The sequence below is a fragment of the Elgaria multicarinata genome, chromosome 4, assembly GCF_023053635.1.
Source record: "Elgaria multicarinata webbii isolate HBS135686 ecotype San Diego chromosome 4, rElgMul1.1.pri, whole genome shotgun sequence".
Taxonomy (NCBI): Eukaryota; Metazoa; Chordata; class Lepidosauria; order Squamata; family Anguidae; genus Elgaria; species Elgaria multicarinata.
In genome coordinates, this window is record NC_086174.1 from 72,185,710 (window position 1) to 72,208,332 (window position 22,623).

The window sequence follows — 22,623 nt, forward strand, 5'->3', positions numbered from 1 at the left end:
GATATAATTTTGTCCTTCTTTATATATGTTGGTCAAGTACCCCATAGGATAGGTCTTAAGTGACGCTAATGTGATTCTCCATGTTATATTCTTGTATTTTTGTTTACTATTTTTATTTTATTTTATTTTAAACTCACTATTGTCGTTGTGCTCATCTTCTTACTTGTATTCTAACTTTCTAATTATATCAATTGTGATGGCTTATCGCTTTTAGTAATAAAGATTTCATTCATTCACTCTCTGCATTGGCTTCTACGAAAGCTGGGACATGAAGTGATTCTGGTTCCAGCAGGCATGGAAGCCTATGCATGTAGAACTCAACATGCATAGGGTTTCCCTCTTCAAAATGGCCCCACTAGTCTTGTATGGAGCTCCCTTCAGGCATATAACATGCAAATGAAATTGTCCACAGAATCAAAACAAAAAAAGAAAGTGCTGTTTTATGTAGGCACAGGTTGTACTTTTCATGACCTTCCACAGATGCTTGAAGTAAGTATACCTCACCCTGATCTATGTTTTATATATAGTGTTTTGTACATTTAAGATGGAGATACCAAGAAATGCTATCAATACCCAGTCTCACTCCTATATCCATTTGCTTGCAGGAGCAAATAAAATTCCTTGAAGAAGAAATTCGAAGTATGGAGGAATCTGAACTGGCTTTCAGTGCTTACAAAGAATGGTTTGGAGCTACTCTCAGGAAATTCAAAAGTATGGTGGCAAAGTCTAATGTAGTAGATAAAGCAGCAATGGAGAAAAAAATGCAGAAACTTGAGGTATAGCATTTATCACTGTATATCTATGTGGGTAATTAAAATATATATCAGTGTATATCTATGTAGGCATAACCAACACCAACACCCCTAAAATTAATGTTGTAAATAATAAATGAAACATCTTAAATGATTTAGAACACTTTTTAGCAGTGGCTTCAAAATTTCCTTTTCTTAGAAAATCACTTCTACTTTGATTTGTCTACTAAGGAGAGCGTTTGTGCATCTGCTGAGACATCTCATAGGAATATAAGAAGAGCTGTGCTGGATGAGATCAAGGGTCCATCTTGTCCAGCATTCTGTTCACACAGTGGCCAAACAGCTTTTGAACTGGAACCCACAAGGAGGACATGGGTGCAACAGCAGCCTCCCACCCATGTTCCCCAGTAACTGGTGTACATAGGCTTACTGCCTCCGCTACTGGAGGTAGCACATAGCCTTCTCCTTCAGGAATTTATCCAGCCCTCTATTAAAGCCATCCAAATTGGTGGCCCTCTATACATCTTGTGGTAATGAATTCCATAATTTAACTATGCAACGTGCGAAGAAATACTTCTCTTTATCTGTCCTGAATTTCCCACCAAACAGCTTCATGGGATGACCCTGGGTTCCAGTATTTTGAGAGAGTGAGAAAAATGTCTCCCTATCGACATTCTCCACACTGTGCATCATAGAATCATAGAATCATAGAATAGCAGAGTTGGAAGGGGCCTACAAGGCCATCGAGTCCAACCCCCTGCTCAATGCAGGAATCCACCCTAAAGCATCCCCGACAGATGGTTGTCCAGCTGCCTCTTGAATGCCTCTAGTGTGGGAGAGCCCACAACCTCCCTAGGTAACTGATTCCATTGTCGCACTGCTCGAACAGTCAGGAAGTTTTTCCTGATGTCCAGCTGGAATCTGGCTTCCTTTAACTTGAGCCCATTATTCCGTGTCCTGCACTCTGGGAGGATCGAGAAGAGATCCTGGCCCTCCTCTGTGTGACAGCCTTTTAAGTATTTGAAGAGTGCTATCATGTCTCCCCTCAATCTTCTCTTCTCCAGGCTAAACATGCCCAGTTCTTTCAGTCTCTCTTCATAGGGCTTTGTTTCCAGACCCCTGATCATCCTGGTTGCCCTCCTCTGAACACGCTCCAGCTTGTCTGCGTCCTTCTTGAATTGTGGAGCCCAGAACTGGACGCAGTACTCTGGATGAGGCCTAACCAGGGCTGAATAGAGAGGAACCAGTACCTCACGTGATTTGGAAGCTATACTTCTATTAATGCAGCCCAAAATAGCATTGGCCTTTCTTGCAGCCATATCGCACTGTTGGCTCATATTCAGCTTGCGATCTACAACAATTCCAAGATCCTTCTCGTTTGTAGTATTGCTGAACCGTATCCCCCATCTTGTAACTGTGCTTTTGGTTTCTATTTCCTAAATGTAGAACTTGGCATTTATCCCTATTAAATTTCATTCTGTTGTTTTCAGCCCAGCACTCCAGCCTATCAAGATCACTTTGAAGTTTGTTTCTGTCTTCCAGGGTATTAGCTATCCCACCCAATTTTGTGTCATCTGCAAATTTGATCAGCGTTCCCTGCACCTCCTCGTCCAAATCATTAATAAAAATGTTGAAGAGCACTGGGCCCAGGACTGAGCCCTGCGGTACCCCACTCGTTGCCTCTCCCCAGTTTGAGAAGGTTCCATTGATAAGTACTCTTTGAGTCCGATTCTGTAGCCAACTGTGAATCCACCTAATAGTTGTTCCATCTAGCCCACTTTTAGCTAGTTTGTTAATCAGAATGTCATGTGGTACTTTGTCAAGAGCTTTGCTGAAGTCAAGATATATGACGTCCACAGCGTTCCCACAGTCCACAAGGGAGGTTACCTTATCAAAAAATGAAATCAAATTTGTCTGATAGGACTTGTTCTTGACAAATCCATGTTGGCTTCTAGTGATCACTGCATTGATATCAAGGTGTTTTACAGATTGACTTCTTTATAATGTGCTCCAGAATTTTCCCAGGGATGGATGTCAGACTGACTGGTCTGTAGTTCCCAGGGTCCTCCTTTTTGCCCTTTTTGAAGATAGGGACAATGTTAGCCCTCCTCCAGTCGTCCGGCACCTCACCCGTCTTCCATGATTTTGCAAAGATAATAGACAAAGGTTCTGAGAGTTCTTCCGCTAGCTCCTTCATTACTCTAGGATGCAGTTCATCGGGCCCTGGAGATTTGAACTCATTCAGGGAAATTCAGTGTTCTTTGACCATTTGTTTATCAATCTCAAACTGTAATCCTGCCCCCTCAACTTCTGCTTCACTTTTTCCAGGGGGGTCATAGACCCACTTTTGGGAGAAGACTGAGGCAAAGTAGGAATTGAGCACTTCAGCCTTTTCTTTGTCATCTGTTATTTTGCACATTTTGCACAACTCTGTAAACATCAAGGAATTTGAAGATGTGCATTGGCCATGTCTGTTTGTCCTTGAAGCCAATGCTTTACTGCAGCTATGCATTACAGAGAGGGTTTTGGAATGGCTTTCAAACTGTCTTTCATTTCTGCATTTATGGATAAGCCCAGAAAAACTTCTGAAAAACTCCAAGATTATTAGAACGCAATTTGAAAGCCACTGTAAAGACAGTGAATTTTTTTTAGCAACAGCATCTTTATATAATTTGAGGTTCTTAGAATACATTTTCTTGATATGCTTGTGAAAGTTAAGACAGGAAAAGGTAATGTGGGCTGGATAACATTTCAGGATCAGTAGATTTACATTCAGTTATTGATCCATGTAGTTGCTCTGCCCCGCATTCTGCTCTCTGAGTTCTGTAACGCAGCAGGGTGAAGTGACCTGCTTCAGATGGCGCCGTCAGTGGGGAAGATAGGCGAAAGCAGGAACTGGTGTCAGAACGGTGCAGCAGGACTTTTAAATTGTTGACCTTAGCAGATGGGGAGGGAGAATTGGAGATCACTTTGAGCAGCAAAAGGTCTTCCGCTGTGGTTTCTTGTTTAATCTGAAGAATTTCTAAAATTAATTTTGGAATTACAGTTTACAAGGTTGCATCTTTCCCCACTTCTTTTTACAGGTTATCCAACCAGCACAAATATGCATTAGTTCAGTCGGTGCAAGTGTTGATATGTGCACTGACTAAATCAGGGGTGGGCAACTTGTGGCCCTCTGGATGTCTGGATCCAAAACTCCCATCAGCCCTAACCCCCATAGCCAGTGCTGAGGAACAATAAGAATTGTAAATCAAAATATCTGGAGGGCCACAAGTTGGTCTCTCCTGGATTAAATCCTGTGTAATGTTACCAAGATTCCTCTTTGTTCTGTAATTTAATCCATGTGTGTATGTGTTGGGCCATATATTGACAACCTCTAAGAAAAAGTGAGAAAATGGCAGCTGGTTGACATTATAATTTCTCCTGCAGAAATAAAACCATGTAATTTGCAGCACCCAATTCTGGGGGAGAATTCAGCTGGTGCGAATTTCATATGAATCTTCAATCTCATTTTTTAGTGGATAATCATATCAGTTTAATAAACTGAGATATGAGCAAGCTTTTTGCCTGCACACACAGCCCCATCAGTCCTCCCTTTACTCTGTGAACCATCCAGCCAGAAACCTCTTATTAACCATAGCATTCCATTTCATCTGAACTCAAAAATTATGGTTACCAACTTGGAAATAAGCCTGGCTGTTAAACTTTAAACGTTGTTTTAATATCCTGTCTTATTCTGAAGTTGGTATCCATAATTTCCTGGTTCATGTGGAAATATGGTTAACTAGAGAGGGGTGAAAGGGCTTAATATATAGCTAAAAGGCTTGTTGATATCTTGCATTAATAAGCCAAAGAACCAAAGTTTCTAGCAGTAGAAATATAGCTGAATGCAGACTATCTGAACCCATTCAGACTGTATATTATTTATTTATTCATTCATTTCATTTCTATACCACCCCATAGCCAAAGCTCCCTGGGCCTTTTGCAACAATTAATAAAAAATATTACTGCCCACATTTTCTGTTCACAGGACCTCATGAGTGACATGGATGTTGGTCACAGTTTGCTGAAATCTGCCCGTGAGAAAGGAGAGAGAGCTATTAAGTTTATGAAGGGAAATGAAGCTGAACAATTAAAAAAAGAGATTAGTGATTGTGTGGAGCAACTTGATGACACAACCTGCTCTATCAGGAAAGAGCACACAACCTTAGAGAAGTGTCTCCACTTAACCAAAGAATTCTTAGATAAGTACAAAATACAGACTCAGTGGCTTTCAGAGTATCAGATCATACTGCACAATACAGTGGATCCCAAAATGGAATTATATGAGAAAAAGGCACAGTTATCGAAATATAAGGTAAAGAGATTATCATGTACTATAATATTAGTTAATTATTCGCCAAGAAAACGTACAATAAAATCTTTTACACAGGGTTCTGAAACATCTACTTTGAAACCCTAAATGGCATGTATGCACACTTATACCTGTTTGCTTAATCTTAAACCCCATCTAAGAATTTATATACAATTATAAAGGTGGGCTTGCACAAGTTTTGACACCTTCTCCCCAAAGCTGAACACAGCAACAGTCATGCAATGTTTCCTAGCAGATGTTTGACAGGTCATTATTGTAGGTCTGGTCAAGCAGACAGGAAGTTTATTGAGTCCATATGACAAATGGCTGCTTATCTATACTCAGGTTGGGGGTTACAAGTTGCATCATCCTGATTTAAGACCTTTTACCATTTACAACAAAATTCAGTGAGCTCTTTTCTTTCTGATTAATGTTCAGATTGTGAATGAGAATAATTTCCTAGGTCCTTTTCTTAAGAGGTGGTGAATAGCCAAATATTCTCCGATTTGCTTTGTTTGCTTTTTTTTTTACCTTATCATATAAAATTAAACATTTCACAGCACATATATGAACTGCTGAATGCTTTCTTTACTTTTAAAGATACTAGAAGAATAACAGCATTATTGTCAAAGAAAAGGGCAGTATCCAATGGGGCGCTTATGCCCCTGCCAATTCTTTTCTGCATTCCTGATTCCGTTGCTCAAGTGGTGGGTCCAACTGATTGTATTGTGCAAGCAGGACCCACTGGTTATACAAGGGAGTTTTGCTGCTTCCTCGAGGACGTCCTGAAACTAATGGAAACACTCATTTTGGGGGAAGAGGCAGGTCAGCGGAATTCCCTTATGTGAGCTCTGCCAACCTGCCTCCTTCCATAAATGAGTATTGTTTTGGGCTGTCCCAGAAGCACTAAATTGCCATTTCACTAGCATTGGGGGCTGCCTGTACAATGCAATTTGTGGAGTGGAAGAGAATTGGCTGGGGTGGAAGCACCCCATTGGATTCTCCACAAAGATAATCATTGTATGTGGACTACATTTCTCTTATTTTCTGACAATCAGGAGACAATCTGAGCTGAGTCTGTAACTCACACCAGATTTGATCTCTTTTGAAAGACTCCTAGGAGGAAATACTTCAACATGTATTACCATATTCACTCAGACAGCTGTACTTTTAAAGGATCACATCAACTTTTCCCAACACGATCCTGCATGTGTTATGTGTTACTACTTTCTATATTCATTTTAAAACTTTGTTTAAATGTATTTCTTATTTTAGACAATCCAGCAGGCTGTACTGTCACATGAGCCTTCAATAAAATCTGTGACAGAAAAAGGAGAAAGTCTCCTTGAACTGGTGCGCGATGCTAATTTGGCAGAAAACATTCAGAAACTCCAAACTGAATACCAGGAGCTCTGCAACACAGCAAAGGTAAAATACATAGTTCTTTATAAAAAATAATAATTTTGCTTTAAAATGGCAATAGTTATTCCTACATATGAATTTAGATTTACCACAGGAGCTGCCTACATAGAAATTCACAGGACATTTAATGAAACAGAGTTCTATTCTTGCTTTCTGAACCATTTATACCAATGAAATTCCACTGAAATAGCAGTGCAATCATATGATGTGAGAAACTGCTGCAGAACTCCTATTTTTCAGTGAGATGGTTTGCACAACATACTGCAATTGGTGGGATGTTTCAGCCAGGAATTTCCAGGGATGAGTGAAGCGACGAGTGCACTGGCTCCCATGCACTTACTGTTTTGCCTTTAAATAACAATCAGGAATGCCCCAACAACAAACCATGGGCAATTCTGGGGTTGTCTGAGTTTCTGGAACAACCCAAGAATGGAATGTTCCTGGGTTGTTAATTGGAAGAGGAAATTACAAGCATGTGGGAAGTAGCTTGTCCTCAGCATTTCCTGGATTAAACAATTGAGGAACTGCAGTGTGACATGTGAACTCAGTCATTGGCAATTTACACTTTATTCATTTATTTATTTTATTACATTTATATACCGCCCCATAGCCGAAGCTCTCTGGGCGGGTTACAAAAGTTAAAAACAGTGAACATTAAAAACAGATGTACAAATAGGATCCACAGTGTGATCCCTTTGGGAAATAACTGTAAATTGCACATTGCAGTACAGATCATCTCCTATAAATTGCAAAGCAAATGTAAACTATTATATTAAAAAAGATGGTCCAAAGCTCGATCCACATTATGATCCTTCCTCATCTCTCCTCAGTTTGCACATGCTTTTCCCGCCTAGAGAGGTAGTGTACCCTGATTGGTTAGGATCACCCATCTGTGGGATCCAAGAAAAATTGCCCTCAATATACCTACATTTGCCTTTTGTGATGACATCACACTCTTTATATGGTCCCTGATTGACTTCAATCAGTCCAGGAAGTAAAGAGAAAAGGAGAGAAAGTGGATCTGAGGAAACACTGCCTGTCAAGAATGCTGAAAAAGGCAGAAACATTTTCCCCCATATGTGGAGCACCTGGTCTTAGGTGATGGCCTGTACACTAGAGCAATCCCACCCTATCACCAAATATGATGGTTTATCTCTCACCACTGGGCAGTCCCTCCCGTCACTTCCACTGCCACCATAAAATTACACCTCTTTCTTTAAAACACACTTTCCCCCCTTAGGTAGTTGGTCATTAGGCGTGAGACAAAACAGATTATAGGTACTATTATTATTATTATTATTATTATTATTATTATTATTATTATTATTATTATTATTTATATAGCACCATCAATGTAGGAAAGTAAACAAAGATATAGTATTTTATTAACAACCCCCCCCCACTGTTGTTTAAAAATGTAGTTACTACTTTTAAAGAGGGTTTCTATAAAGTTACTTTTACCACCAAACAGAAGCCCCAGTTCCTATCCTAAACAATCTTAAGCCAATTCCCCTCTCAGTCTTCACTGCAGTTAACTCACAGGCCTAACAATAACGGCTTGAAAGGCAGTCTTCTCTTTGGTCAGGTTGGATTTCCACCTGGAACCTTCAAGGCTGTTCACCAAGCTTCCCTGGGTAAAGTGTAAAGGAGAGAAAATGGGACTGAGGGAAGAATGACTGTCAAGAGTGCTGTGTAAAGGCAGAAACATTCCCTCACCCCACCCGGAACCATTGGAGTCTGTTCAAAAGCACTTTGGCACAGCTCTAATTATAGACAGCTTCCAAAGAGAAAATATGAGAAATAAGCTGATGTGTTTGCATTTGGGGCATTTTCATGAAAGTGATATAAAAAGATGTGCATACTTTTGCTCTTCTAAATGTTATTTTGAGATTGTTCTCGTTTGAAACTCTTTAAAAAGTGACTGGCTTCTGTGAACACACAGGCACACGTTGTAATCTTGGAGGTGAAAGTAAAACAGCATGAAGAGTATCACAGCGACTTGCAAGATGTGGAGAAGTGGTTGTTGCAGATGTCCAGCAGGCTGGTTACTCCTGACCTGATGGAGAACAGTAGTCTAGAAGTTGTAACGCAGTATTTGGCAAATCACAAGGTAGGCCTCAATAAATATCAACAAATGGTCTTCTTCTGCAGAAGAAATAGTTATGATGGTTCTAAATCTCCTTGATAGAACTGTAAGTATTTTAATATTAGAAATCTTGTTTCTTTCCTTTGAAGGGGCTTAACCACCATCCCATAAACATGGAATTTTTGAGCGGGAAAGTATCCTCAGCCTGTGAGGATTTAATAATATTCTGACAGTCATTGTTAGTACTTGAAAACCACAGTGCAAAAGAATGGTGAAATACCTTTTAAAAAGAACAGCTTCCCCTGATTTTAAAGACCGCTGCTTTCATTTCTGGAAATTCCCACATTTTGTAACTTTTAAATGAAAGTCAGAAGAACAACAATGTTATATGTTTCTGATTTGCATGGAAGCTTACATCTGTACAGCAGTATGTGCAAAGGCTTCCCCACTGCAGGACTTTGTGTTGTATGTGCCTATGATACATTAGGGGATGGGATTAGTTGGCACAACCCAATTTCTTCTCACGTACTGAGTTTCACCACTTTTTATAATGCCTGAAATGGACTTAAAGCACACATTCTTCTGTGCCCTACTCAAACCCATAACATTTGAATTTCTTTTACAGTGGCTGCATCCAGATATAATATGGATACATATTATATCAATGGAGGAAATTGGAAGCTTACCAGTAAAACATGTTTTGTACGAACTATAGTTTGCCCACAAACCAGGGTTCTAAACCAGGGTCAAACTATGTTTAAAATTCTGATCTTTGGGAAAGCTATAGCTTGTGAAAAGCATAATTGGCTGCATTCAGATGCAATGACAAACTATGGCTTGCTATTAACCAGAAGGAGAAGTTTCTAATATCCTCCTCCAGATGAAGGGTTATGTAAGGGGAGAGTGCATGAACCTGAAGTTTGCAGCTGCTTGTGCATGTCATACCAAACTGTGGTTTGCTGTTATATCTGAATGCAGTCATCTGAGGACCACACAAATAAACAATTCATACCATTTTCCTCTCATAAAACCTCAAGGAGTATTTTTAAAAATAAAGGAAGTTTCTGAGTGAATATTATGCACTGAAAACATTTTCTCTAATATGTTGTGGTCTTCTGAATGCTGCTCTCTTAGGCAATGATGGAAGAAATTGCTGGATTTGAAGATCGCCTGAACAGCCTTAAAAGCAAGGGAGATTACTTGATCAATGAGTGTGCAGAACACCTTCAAGCAAAATTTAAGCAAAATATAGAAACCCATCTGCAGGGAACAAGGGATAGCTATTCAGCAATATGTAGCACAGCTCAGAGAGTAAGTTTCAATCCACTCATGTTTAGCAGGTGATATAACTGTGCAAAAAATGCTAGCAGAGTACAAAATGGCACAAAATGAGCATAATATTGGAATAGTTTCATAAAAATATCTGAAGACTAAACATAATCATAGATGAAAAAAATGAAGAAATCTACTTTATCTTACGGTCAGCTTCAGCACACGCTCTCCTGCCACTTGAGCACTTGTGCCGCTGTTGCCACCTTCCATTCCTTATTGCAGTGTCATATCCCCTCTTTCACCCCCTTGTGGTCACCATGAGTATGCCTTGCTCTGAGGAAGGACTACCTCAGAACCAAAACACCTGGCTCTGAGGGAGTCTTTCCTCAGAGCAAGGCATGGCAAGGGTGTCTCAGGAGTTCGCTATAGAGGTGATCTCCTGGACACCCCTTCCACAATGTCTGGCTCTGAGAAAGGACCCCTTTGAGCCAGGTGTTTTGATCTGGCCAGCTCTCTGAAGAGCCCACTCTGGCTGCAGCTCTTCAGAGAGCCCATCCACTCTCTGGCTTGTGCTAAGATGGTTCTTAGCATGAACCAGAGGGCAGGTAGCTGAGACCAGCCACTCATCCTCCAGCTGCTCCTGAGAGCCTCACTGGCTACTTTCTCACTGCAGCTTTTATCACAGAAGGAGCATGGGATTGGTGGGGCAATCTGAAAGACCTGCCAGCATCACCAAGTGGGAGAATGCTCTGAGGAGCCTCGCTGGCACCACTTTCCCGCTGCAGCAAATGCTCCAGCAAGGGAGTGGCCGGCAGGGCTGTGAAGGAGCTAGTGGTGGGCCCTCCCTCAGGGAGTGGGTTAGGGTTTGCTACTCCTCTGACTCAGCTGCCTGAGAGCACTGGCCCTGCTTATGGCAGTGCTTGAAAACCATTTTGGAAAACAGAACCCTTCACACCAGTCTATCAAATCATATACATTGAGAAAATACTTAGAAATTTTGAATTGTTAATATTACAGAATTGCAGCATTTTTGGAGCTCTGTAGCTCCCTTTAATTTGCCAGCCTGTCATCTTGGGCAATGTTTTGTGGGACGGACGCAAGAAATAAGAGACGACACAAACTGTTGGATTTAAACTGGGCCACATTTATTCAAAATCTGCAAAGGGGTAACCTATCGGGCATCCAGACTGGCCTGCTTACAGACCTTTCTACGTAACGGGCGAGCTTTCTAGGCCAGTGGGTGGCGCTGTGCTTTTTGCCCCCCTCCTGGCCGTCCCCCTTATGGGATAGGGAGACCTTCCCTTGTCACCCCCAACCCATGCCCCCAGGCTCAAGGTGGGTGAGAGAGGTCGGCCTCAGAGGTGGTCCTTATCCCCCAGCCCAGCCACAAGGCTCAACACTGGGAGCCCTCGGGAATCACCTATCACTGGAACAGTGCCTATGAATGCTCGCCATTCAAATCCCTCTGGATGCCCATTCCTACCTGCCCGTGAATTAGATGTGACCAAATTAGCTTGCCGCCAAATCAACCTAGTTATGCTCCCAGCCTGTCTTACAGTGTGGAGTAGGCGAAACAACTCATGTCCAATTCAGAACGTGAGCAAAAAATTCCTACTCGGCTCCCTAATGGCAACCAGCAAGCTCACACTGCCTACAGGGAGGGAGGGAGGGAGCTGCGAAAGCAAGAGGGTCTGCGAGGGGTATGTGGCCAGCTTTTCGTCAGACTAAATCCCCTCCCAGCCCAGTGGCGCGAAATCCTGCCCAATGCAAGATGGGCATGTCTCCCCCTTGCCCCGCCCGCAAATCCCTCCCCACCCCCAGGCTATGCCGGGCATGGCAGAATGGGCATTATTTTCATTTTTCAGTAATGGGATTAGAAAGATTAAGTGACTCATTCATGCTTTTCTGTAGGTGTACCAGAGTTTGGAGCTTGAACTGCAGAAGCATGTTAACCATCAAGACACCCTTCAGCAATGTAAGGTTTGGCTCTCTGCAGTTCAGCCAGAGTTAAAGCCAAGTCCTCGTCCACCTTTTAGCCTGGCAGATGCTGTTAAGCAGGTAAAAACAGTCCACTTGGAAAGAATCAAATTGAAAATGTTTTCATATTAGCGACAAGCCATTATCATACATAGAACACTATGGACTACACTAAATTGTCAGACTTAAAATTCTGCATAAGAGATCAACATGGATTGGACTTGTAGTGAGAAAATCTAGTTGTGTCCTCAATATGAGTTATCACATTCTAATAGTTGACTTGTGAATGTAATACTGCTTACATAAAAAAAATAATGTCCCATCTTCCTTTCATTAAAGGGGACTCTTCTTGCAGTGCAGGCCCTCAGAAAGCTGCTACTTGAGGTTGTAAAGCTATTTAAACTAGGCTGGATTAAAAAATATGCAGAGAAGCCAGACAGTGATGAATCTGTTCAGATGGAGAATAATTAGTTTGTCTAGACACCCAATCCCTTTTCATTAATTCTACAATAAGAACCGGAACCTGTCCTGTTGCTTTTCTTCTATGAAGGCACTAGGAAGCTCAACCTTTGACTGGGTAAATGCACAGTGAAACTTATGTAATGCTCACATATATTTAAAAGTCTAGAAGCCTCACAGAAATTTATTTTCCTTAAAAAGGTAAATGTAATTTGAAATATTGGCATGTCTTAATATAGCAAACAAAGCAGATGGATGTAGGCATGCTCTCTTGCAGAATCACAGTTTCAATTAATATTTATCATACAAAGTTTTATGCAGCTTATAATTTACAATAATGACAAAAGTAACCCTAATGATGCTCTCTAATGTTGTCATTTGTTTGGAGTATTGTGTAAAAGAAAGCATACTCATGAAAACTTTTTCTTATTCTCTTTAGGTTAAGCATTTCAGAGCTCTGCAGGAACAAGCAAGCACCTATTTGGATCTGTTATGCTCCATGTGTGATTTATCAGACAGCACTGTGAAAAATATAGCAACAGACATCCAACTAACAAAGCAAACGGTATGGGATAAACGGTGGTAGATCTTCTCTAAGCCTTCTTAGAGATGTAATTGTCTTACTTTGTTACAGAGGTCACATTAGGTAGTATTAGTTTGAAGAAATGTCTACTGTACTTCTTCAAAGGAAGGTTTACTCTGAAAGGTATGCATTAATAGCATACCTATGGATGCAGTAATACACAGAAGATAATAAGAGGTATAGGTTTATGGTGTATAAGTGCTAACATTTAAAATATATAAATATTATTCTTTTAGGAAAATATAAGTTTGTTTTTCTCAAGAATACTGGAACATTTTGGAGTGAGTTTGCAGATTTAATTTGGGCACTGCTCTTCATTATTGCTACATATACATATGACAATATGAAATCAAATCCATTGACAGATGTCAGTTTTAAAAATGCAGCTTCAAATATTTTCTGATGCCGAAGTCTGCCATGTAACAAAACTGCAATTGCAGATAAGAAATCCTAACCACAAGTATATTTACTTCCATTTCATTGTGAAAATTCTGTTGCATGACCATCTATAATAACACCTAATAGAATTGCATGCATTTGTGCTCATGGAAGTAAAAAAGTACTTAAAGTTAGATTTTAAAGATAAAATAGAATGTTTTGAGGTATGTTTTCATATTACATCCTATAGTATTTAGAATCATCTTTGTTGAGAAATAACAAAATTATACAAGAACATTTTTCAGTCATGACTAAATAACATCTTAATAAATGGTAAATAAAAGGAATGCAAATAATACAAATCTAGACATTTTATAACCTATAGTCTAAGCAAAACTGTGCTAACAGAACTTATTTTGTAAGCCGAGAGAGATAATAAGTAAGAAGGAAAGAATATCAAGGAGAATAGCCTCAAGAGATGGCAAGCTTTTGTCATGGTTAAACCTTAAAGGCAAACTCTAGCTTTCTGTGAAAGAAGCTTATCAGATAGCAGGAATGGCATACTCTGTTCCAGGACTCTGTTCCATTTTATATTATTCTAGTTTAATCAAAAGACGTTCTACACGTGTAGCTAAAAGGAAAAAGAATTAATCCATCAAACCAGACAGAAACAAATGTAAGCTTTTCACCATCTTAGACAGAGGACATGTAGGTCACAATTGTTCTTGGAGTGCAGGCAGGACAGGGAAAGCTTTTTAATCCATTTATAACTGCTGTTTCTTTAAACCAGTTTAAATCCTTCTTTTCTCCCCGCACTATAAAGTTTGTCCTGTTCCATGAAATTCTTCCATAAGTGGAGGAGTGTTCCTGTGCTCTGGTCATGTCTGTTTTGATAATTCACAATGTTAAGGAATCATCAATGCTAGAGACTCATGCAAGCTTCCTTTATCCGCCATCCCTGTGGCCTGTCCCCCACCCCCTGCTGTAAATCTACTGCAAGAGTCTGCCCTACATAGAGTGGTAGTGTACTTCAAAGACAGCCCATAAATAATTGCATTAAAATGTTCCTGTTACACTCACATATATTTTTCAGATTGAAGATCGGATAATGAACTCTCAGTACCTTGCTCAGGGCTGGGAGGAAATCAAACAAATGAAGGCAGAGCTTTGGATATATTTCCAGGATGCAGATCAGCAACTGCAAAATATGAAGAGAAGAGGGGCAGAGCTGGAACTAAACATTGCTCAGAATATGGTTTTGCAGGTGAAGGTAAGAAGTAGTTCCAATATAAGTAAAAGAGAAATATGTACTAGCAGTTGGCTTCTTCTTCTTTATTTTTTTCTCACTTTTTGCCATTTGACACTATTTGACTGCTATATATTATTTCTCTTGAATAAGTGCAGGCATGCAGAAAGAATTTGGGGCAGGAGTGGCACTTTATCTGTTCATGATACACTATGCTAGAGTAGTTGAATGTCTTTTGTGTTTTACAGTTGACTTCATTTCTATGAGTTCAGACATAATCAGTAAATGGGGAGTTTCTCAGAGATTAATAACATAACACCTTCTTAGTAAACAAGAAATAGCTAGTTCATTGGGTATCTCCATATTGTTTACAGAGTAATTATCTAGCACTGATTTCATAGGCTACTTTTTTCTTTTCTTTTTTTTGATAAAGCGATAACTTTCAGATGGCAAAGCAATCAGTTCAGAGGAACACAGTGTTTAGCTTAGGGAAGTCAATGACAGGACAATTTTCTAAAACCTGAACATTCCATTCCATGCTTGTTGATGGGCAAAATAGTGTTTGGATTATCCCAATATATCAGCTTAGTGCAATACATAGTAAAATTGGTTGTAAATTTAAGCCCACATTTTTGTGGATCAAGGTTGCAAATGTCCACTACCTAATTAGCAGTACACATGAGTGAGCTATCCCACAGCTCACCTCATAATTACTTTGGCTTTTCAAAGAAATCTTCTAAAAGTTCAGCGTCTTTTCAAAGATTTTCTGAGGCACCCCTGCCCCCAAATTCACATTTCCCAGGAAATGGCATACAGATACATAATGCCTCTGATACTGCAGGTAATATATACAATAGTTATTATGACTAATAGTCATTGATAACCTTTAGGGATTTATTATACTCATTTATATCCAAACTGTACTTGCTAGTCCTACAGTTGCAAGTAATTAAGTTGTGCAGTCCTAATAAAAAGCTTTGCATGGTGAGGGAGAAAGCACTTGTATTATTCTAGTTTGACATTATGCATGTCCAGAAAGAGAAGGAATGACTGATAAATAACGGTCTGTGTATGGCTAGAGTGGAAAATTACTCTTTTCTACATCTTATATAAAAGACTATATTATACATTTGCCTCCTCACTGCCAAAGTCAATCCTGTATTTGCTCAACACAGAGCAGTGTTTTTCATAACACAAACATGTTGGAATGCTGCTAAGTAGTAGTGTCAACAAACTTCTGAACTGGACAAATTAGGACACTCACTCCCCCAGTTCCAAAATCCTAGCCCCATCATGAGATGAATCCCAAATCCACCTGAAGTGCCTGGGAGCTGTAATTTCCACTGCCTCTCACCAATTCATTGAGCAGGCAGGCCATGGAAGCTACACCAGCTCTTCCTGATGTTGGTCTCCCCTCCATACCTATGCAGCAGAAATGGAACAACAGTTAAGGATGAGCTCCTCTACAAATACTCTTGCATTCATGTTCTCCTTGTGGTCTTCTCATTGGGACAACTAATTGAACACTGTGTGAACAGAATGCTGGACTAGATAGGCCTTTGGCCTGGTCCAGCATGGTTGCTCTAAGCCATTCTTTTTTTAAAAAAAGAAGAAAGAAAAACAGTATCAGGAGAATGGAATTTAGAGATGAAGAGCCCTGCTCTAAATTCCCCTGCCATAAACTGCTTATCTTTTAATGGGGGTGGGTGGGTGTTGGAGCTCTGTTTATGTGCATCTGTGTGTAAATTAGTTTGCTGCTGGTATTTCCACCCAATACTTTAAAACAGGTTTCTGTCTATCATTTCATTTTTCACAGGAGAAGAAGGGAAGAGCAGACGGGGAAATATGGTACTCTAAGATATGGCAAACAGGACAAAGAAGCAGCAGTTTCTCTTCTAAGAGTATAGGGAAGAGGGAAAGGGATATGTTGGATCACACATCAACTTTCAATATAAATTAGCAGGAAATTTTGCCATTTCAAGCAACTCTTACCTGTTTCCTATGAATTTGTCAAAGCAGAAATTTTGACATCTCATGAAAGGGAAGAATGCAGACCTGTCTTCTTTATGACTTTGTGACGCAACTGAATGAAATATCAAAAATATTTCATTCAAAATATTTTCATTCAAAAATATTTTGATGTCAATAGGAATTCTTTATTGCTCTTTTCCTTTTTGTATCTCCTCATATAGGAATTCAGTCAGAAGCTGCAGTCGAAGCAGGGAGCTTTGACGGCTGTGACTGAAAAAGTGAGCAAACTAACCCAAGGACAGGAGTCACCTGAGCACAAGGAAGTAGGACACTTGAGCAACCATTGGTTGGACCTTTGCCTTCAAACCAGCAACGTACTCCTACATAGGGAAGAGGCTCTTCAGAGGACAAAGGATTATCACGATCATCTAAATGTAGTAGAAGTCTTCCTGGAAAAGTTTACACAGGAATGGGACCATTTGGCAAGGTAGAGGAAGTCTCTTTGCTTTTCATGGGTTAAGTCAAGAAAATCTGAAATGGTGACTTTTACATGTATTAGTAAAATGACTGCTTGCCTTCAGAGAAATACAAAAATGCACGCCCATGAACAATTGGAACTGCTTTGTACTATTCAGCTGTGTGGCAGAGAGAAAGGCGTGAGTGAGCAATCTAAATACGTCCCTCTACTGTGTACAGTATGTGCATAATAGGGACTACTTCATTCCCCTCTTTGGCTTATATTTTAGAGGAAAAGTGTCCCAGAGTATAAACAGTAGTGGCAAAGTTCAGGTTCAGGAACTGGCACTGTTTTGTTTATTTCTTTAAATGAACTATAAGATTGTACTTGGTGGAAAGATGGGATACAAACAAATTATTGAAAAAATAAGGATTGTGTGTAGAGATGAGTGAGCTCCCTCTCCCTGCTCCCTCAGCTCACCTTGTAACTTGTTTGGGTTTCCCGTAGATTTACAGAGAATTGTCGGGGGGGGGGGGGGAAGAGAGAGAATGATCTTTTGGCGCCTCTCTCAGGGAGTTCAAAAACCCCACAAAGCCCAGTGGATGTCAACCCCACTTCTCCCACCCACCCATCTGTGCGTTTCCAATCCTTCTCCTCGCTGCTTCCACTTTTGAGTCTACAATCCTTCCACCTTCGTATGAGCTTCCAATCTCTCAAACTATACTTCACAGTACTCTTTTGATTGTAATCCAAACTGAAGAAAACTTGGGGGACTGTAATGCTCACTTCATAATTTTGAGGTGAATGTTATAAATTGCCAAGTAGTCAAAAGAACTGCAAGCTTCATTTCTGCTTATAAAGCACTTTGCAATAAGAAGTGTTTGCAAACTGTTGCTTTACAAATGATTTTTTAAAAAGTTAATAGCACTTAAAGAATGATTCAAAATGTTATTCCAACATTTCCCCAGAAATCTTGCCCTGTGTTGACATTACTAAATTCTGCATTGTTCTGCTCTTTATTTCTTGGTTTAACAGATCAGATGCTGAAAGTACAGCTACGCATCTTGAGGCTTTGAAAAAGCTAGCAGTGGCTCTGCAGGAGAGACGGTTTGCTCTTGAAGATTTAAAAGATCAGAAACAGAAGATGACCGAACATTTAAATCTGGATGACAGAGAGCTAGTAAAAGAACAGACGGGACACTTTGAGCAGCGCTGGATGCAGCTAGAGGACCTTATCAAGAGGAAAATACAACTGTCTGTCACCACTTTAGAAGAGCTGAGTATGGTCCAGGCTAAACTTCAGGAATTAATGGAGTGGGCAGAAGAGCAGCAGCCTAGCATCTCTGAAGCTCTCAAACACAGTCCACCCCCTGAGCTGGCTCAAAACTTCCTCATGGATCACCTCACCATTTGCAGTGAAGTGGAAGCCAAGCAGCTTGTTTTGAAAGGGCTTATAAAAGATACTGATAGGGTGATGACTAATTTAGGGCTTAATGAAAGACAGATGCTCCAGAAATGCCTGTCAGAGGCCCAGAATCATGTGGATTGCCTGAGTGATCTGGTTGGGCAGAGGAGAAAGCACCTGAATAAGGCATTATCTGAAAGGACTCAGTTCCTCCTGGCAGCTTTTCAGGCAATGAATCAGATTCAACAACATGAGAAAAAGGTAATGTTCCATGAGCATATCTGTTTGCTGCCGGAAGATGTAGGCAAACAGATCAGGACTTGTAAGAGTACACAAGCCAGCCTCAAGGCCTACCAGAGTGAAATCTCAGGACTGTGGTCTCAAGGGAGGGATCTAATGAAGGAAACGACAGAACAAGATAAGAGTGAGGTGTTAGATAAGCTGCAAGAGCTACAGAACATGTATGATGCTATTTTGCAAAAATGTAGCCAGCGACTTTTAGAACTTGAGAAACACATGGTTTCTAGGAAATACTTCAAGGAAGATTTGGATAAAGCATGCCACTGGTTAAAGCAATCTGATATTGTTTCATTCCCAGAGATCAATTTAATGAATAGCAATTCTGAACTTTATTCCCAACTAGCAAAGTATCAGCAGATTCTTGAGCAGTTTCCTGAATATGAAAACCTTCTGCTGATACTACAAAGAGATGGCCAGGAGATCTTACCATCACTTAATGAAATGGATCGTTCCTATCTTGAAGAAAAACTTAGTGCCTTGCCTCACCAATGTAATGTGATTGTTTCGCTAGCTAAAGACAAATTCTGTAAAGTCCAAGAAGCAATTCTGGCTCGTAAAGAATATGCATCATTAATTGAATTGACAACAAAGGCACTGTCTGAATTGGAAGATCAATTTGTTAACATGCATAAGACTCCTTCTACCCTTTTAGCCAAAGAAGTTGTGTCACTCCAACAGGATTACAGAAGTGTGCTAACTGAAGTCATAAATCTTGGTGCTGCAGTAGATGAATTGAACCAGAAGAAGGAAGCATTTCGGAGCACTGGGCAACCTTGGCTACCAGAAGAGATGTTGCTGCTCACAACCTTGTATCACAAACTAAAAAGGCAAATAGAACACAAAGTGAACCAGTTAGAAGATATGATGGATGCATATCAGGAGCATGAGAAAATGTGTGATCAACTTGAGATGCAACTAAATTCTGTAAAAGAAGAACAAGCAAAAGTAAATGAAGAAACCCTCCCAGCAGAAGAAAAACTGAAAATGTATCATTCCTTGGCTGGCAATTTGCAAGATGCTGGTATTATTTTGAAACGTATTGCTGAACATCTTGAGATGCTTTCTTCTCAGCTTGACCCATCTGTGCATGAGGGGGCAAACCATCAGGTACGAACTTGGCAGGAGATGCTGAAGACATTGCATACTGCCATTGGTGATACTGTGATTGAGTGTGAGAACAGGCTAGTACAAAGCATAGATTTCCAAACTGAAATAAGTCGCTCACTTGACTGGCTGAGGCACATTAAGGCAGAACTGAATGATCCATTGAAGACTGATTTAAAACTGAATAATATTCAAGAAGAGATCCGTAAAGTTCAGATCCTGCAGGAAGAAGTACAGTCTAGCCTAAGGATAATGAGAGCTTTAAGCAATAAAGAAAAAGAGAAGTACACGAAGGCTAAAGAGCTGATACCAGCTGACCTAGAAAACAGCCTTGCTGAACTCTGTGAACTTGATAGTGAAGTCCAAGACGCAATACACAAGAAGCAGGTCAGTACATCTTGCATTCTTTTTATTATTTTTAACCATCACTGAAAAGAAATAGTATTAATGACTTACCTTTGCACAATGCATGTGGTGTAATAACCCCGGCTAATCTGCTGAGGCCAAATGTAGATGCTGGACTGGTGGCATGGCTGTTGGGGTAACCTCAAACAGCATAGATAATGTAAAAGCTTTAAAAAGCATAAATTGAGTACTTTAGCTCTACACCTAAATTCTAGTTAGCAGAATGGTAACTCATAACGTGGAGAATCTTAATTTACAGAATAAGAAAAATAAGTGTTACCATATAGAAACACCTTTCTTTTTCTTCGAGAGGACAAGCACATGACTGATATGCAGTCAGTGTGGCAACCCCAATCATTGTGTGCCAGAGAGCCCTTGCCCCAAGCTTTTTGAGTTACCCAGCTCTTAAAATCATGTAGCCTTAATCTCTCATTTTAATCTGATCTTCCTTGTGCTGTGGTTTGCTGATTACAGTGGACATGAGTGCAAAAATAGCCTGGTCATAAGCATGAAGTCTATAGGACTTGTTTCATGGCCTTTCCCAACCTTGTGCCCATCCAGATATTTTGGACTTCAACTCCCACCAGCCCCAGCCAGCAAGACCAATGGTAAGGAATCCTGGGAGTTGCGGTCCAAGACATCTGGAGGGCACCAAGTTGGCGAAGGCTGCTGTAAAATCATAACTTTATTTTTAGGACATTGCAAGTTGCTTTTTATTACTTAGCAAAGCTCTCTTTTGACGTGGAAGAAAGAAAACCTCTCCTGTGAGATGGACTATCACATGTGTATTTGGACAATCATGCCCATTCTTAAACCCCAGCACAATTTTCCTATGAAAGGATATTTTGAACAGAAAATAGTTTCAAGATCATTGTTAATTCTAGCAGAATTATAGTATCCACATCAGAAGTCAAGCCTGCTGGATTTCTAGGACATCCTTAATTTTATATGTCAGAAAGTGGTTTTGTTTGTTTTTTATGATCATACATGTAATTTTCATCGTTTGCTTTCAGGAAAAATTGACTAAATTATTTAGTCTGTGCCAAAGGTACTACCAGGTTGCTCAGATTGCTAGCGATTGGCTTGAAGATGCTCAGGAATTGCTACAGTTATCACGAAATGGCCTTGATATGGAGAACTCGGAGGAAAACTTACGAAACCATATAGATTTTTTTAGCACTGAAAAGCAATTCCAAGTCCATTTGGAAGCATTACGGACACTTGTTTCTGACATGGAGCCATTTCTTCAAGACACAGGAAAACAGGAGATGGCACAGAATGTGGAGGCTTTAGAAAAGAAGGGGATAGAATCACAAGAGGACGCACAATCCCAGAAAGAGTTATTACAAAGGTACGTTTGTTTAGATTTTGAAAAGTCCTACTAGGCAAGTAGTTTTGTAGTAGATGGTTGATATGGTTGGTTGCACAAAATGACAAGGCGGAGTGGAAAGTTGCTGTTCTCTTTTCAGAGATTCAGCAGAAAAGGGAAAGTGGTCTTCATTAGGGGTGTGCACGGACCCCCCGCTCTGCCCCGCGGGCCGATCCGAAAATTTCGGATCGGCCCGCTCCGCTCCGCCCATACTCCGCTCCTCTTCGCCGCCGAGCTCCGGCTCCGAATCAGAGCTCCGCAATGGAGGGGAGTGGCGCCAGGTAAGGCCGGGAGAGGAGGGCAGGAGGTTTACCGGGCCCTGCCGCCATCGCCGCCTGTGCGGCGACGGCGGCAGAGCCCGGTAAGGGACCAAGGGAGAGGGGGGCCTTACCTGCCTCCGTCGGCGTCTTCAATTGAGCCCGCGGTTCAACCAGGAAGTCTGAGCCGCAAGCGGCCCAGACTTCCTGGTTGAACCGCGGGCTCAATTGAAGATGCCAATGGACCGCCAACGGAGGCAGGTAAGGGAGAGGAGGGCGGGGGGGTTACCGGACCCTGCCGCTGTCGCCGCATGGGCGACAGCGACAGCAGCAGGGCCCGGTAAACCCCACTTACCTTTCCGGCGGAGCTCCAGATCAAGGCGAAGGATCCGCCTTCACCTTGATCCTCTTCGCCACGCTCCGCCGGCCCCCCAATCCTCTTCGCCTCCGCCTTAAGGGCAGGCGAAGCCCCCCGGTCCGCTTCTAATTCGCCGGTCCGATTAGAAGCAGAGCACATCCCTAGTCTTCATCATTATTGGCCTGTAAAAAAAAGAAAGACTCAGTCCCCCTCCTAGTCGCATTTCCTTCCTGATTAGCCCTGCAGTCCTCTTCTTATATGGTCACTTGAACAAGCCATAGCAGGTTCAGGGAAGCACCCTGCTGCTGCTGATTGCTAGAGCAGCTTGCAGAGATATATCCAAAGGCCAGGTAGGCATCCATGTCCTTTGCAAGCTGTACAGATGGCTGCTAAATTTGAGCCACTGTTGTAGCCTCCATTTGCATCAAAGAGTTATTTGATCAAAAAGAGTAGTATCATCTTCTGAAT

The 22,623-nt window shown here is 41.0% G+C and overlaps 1 protein-coding gene across 1 annotated transcript in view; it reads left to right on the forward strand.

Annotated features, from left to right (window-relative positions):
* Window positions 1–22,623, forward strand: part of SYNE1 (spectrin repeat containing nuclear envelope protein 1) — a 356,826-nt gene that overhangs the window by 177,467 nt on the left and 156,736 nt on the right. Inside the window, exons 67-77 of the mRNA XM_063124531.1 lie at window positions 606–776; window positions 4,783–5,109; window positions 6,382–6,534; window positions 8,471–8,638; window positions 9,749–9,925; window positions 11,798–11,944; window positions 12,762–12,887; window positions 14,377–14,553; window positions 16,722–16,987; window positions 17,993–20,153; window positions 21,185–21,522. Coding sequence (XP_062980601.1) covers window positions 606–776; window positions 4,783–5,109; window positions 6,382–6,534; window positions 8,471–8,638; window positions 9,749–9,925; window positions 11,798–11,944; window positions 12,762–12,887; window positions 14,377–14,553; window positions 16,722–16,987; window positions 17,993–20,153; window positions 21,185–21,522 — 4,211 coding nt within the window. The remainder of the gene's footprint in view (window positions 1–605; window positions 777–4,782; window positions 5,110–6,381; window positions 6,535–8,470; window positions 8,639–9,748; window positions 9,926–11,797; window positions 11,945–12,761; window positions 12,888–14,376; window positions 14,554–16,721; window positions 16,988–17,992; window positions 20,154–21,184; window positions 21,523–22,623) is intronic.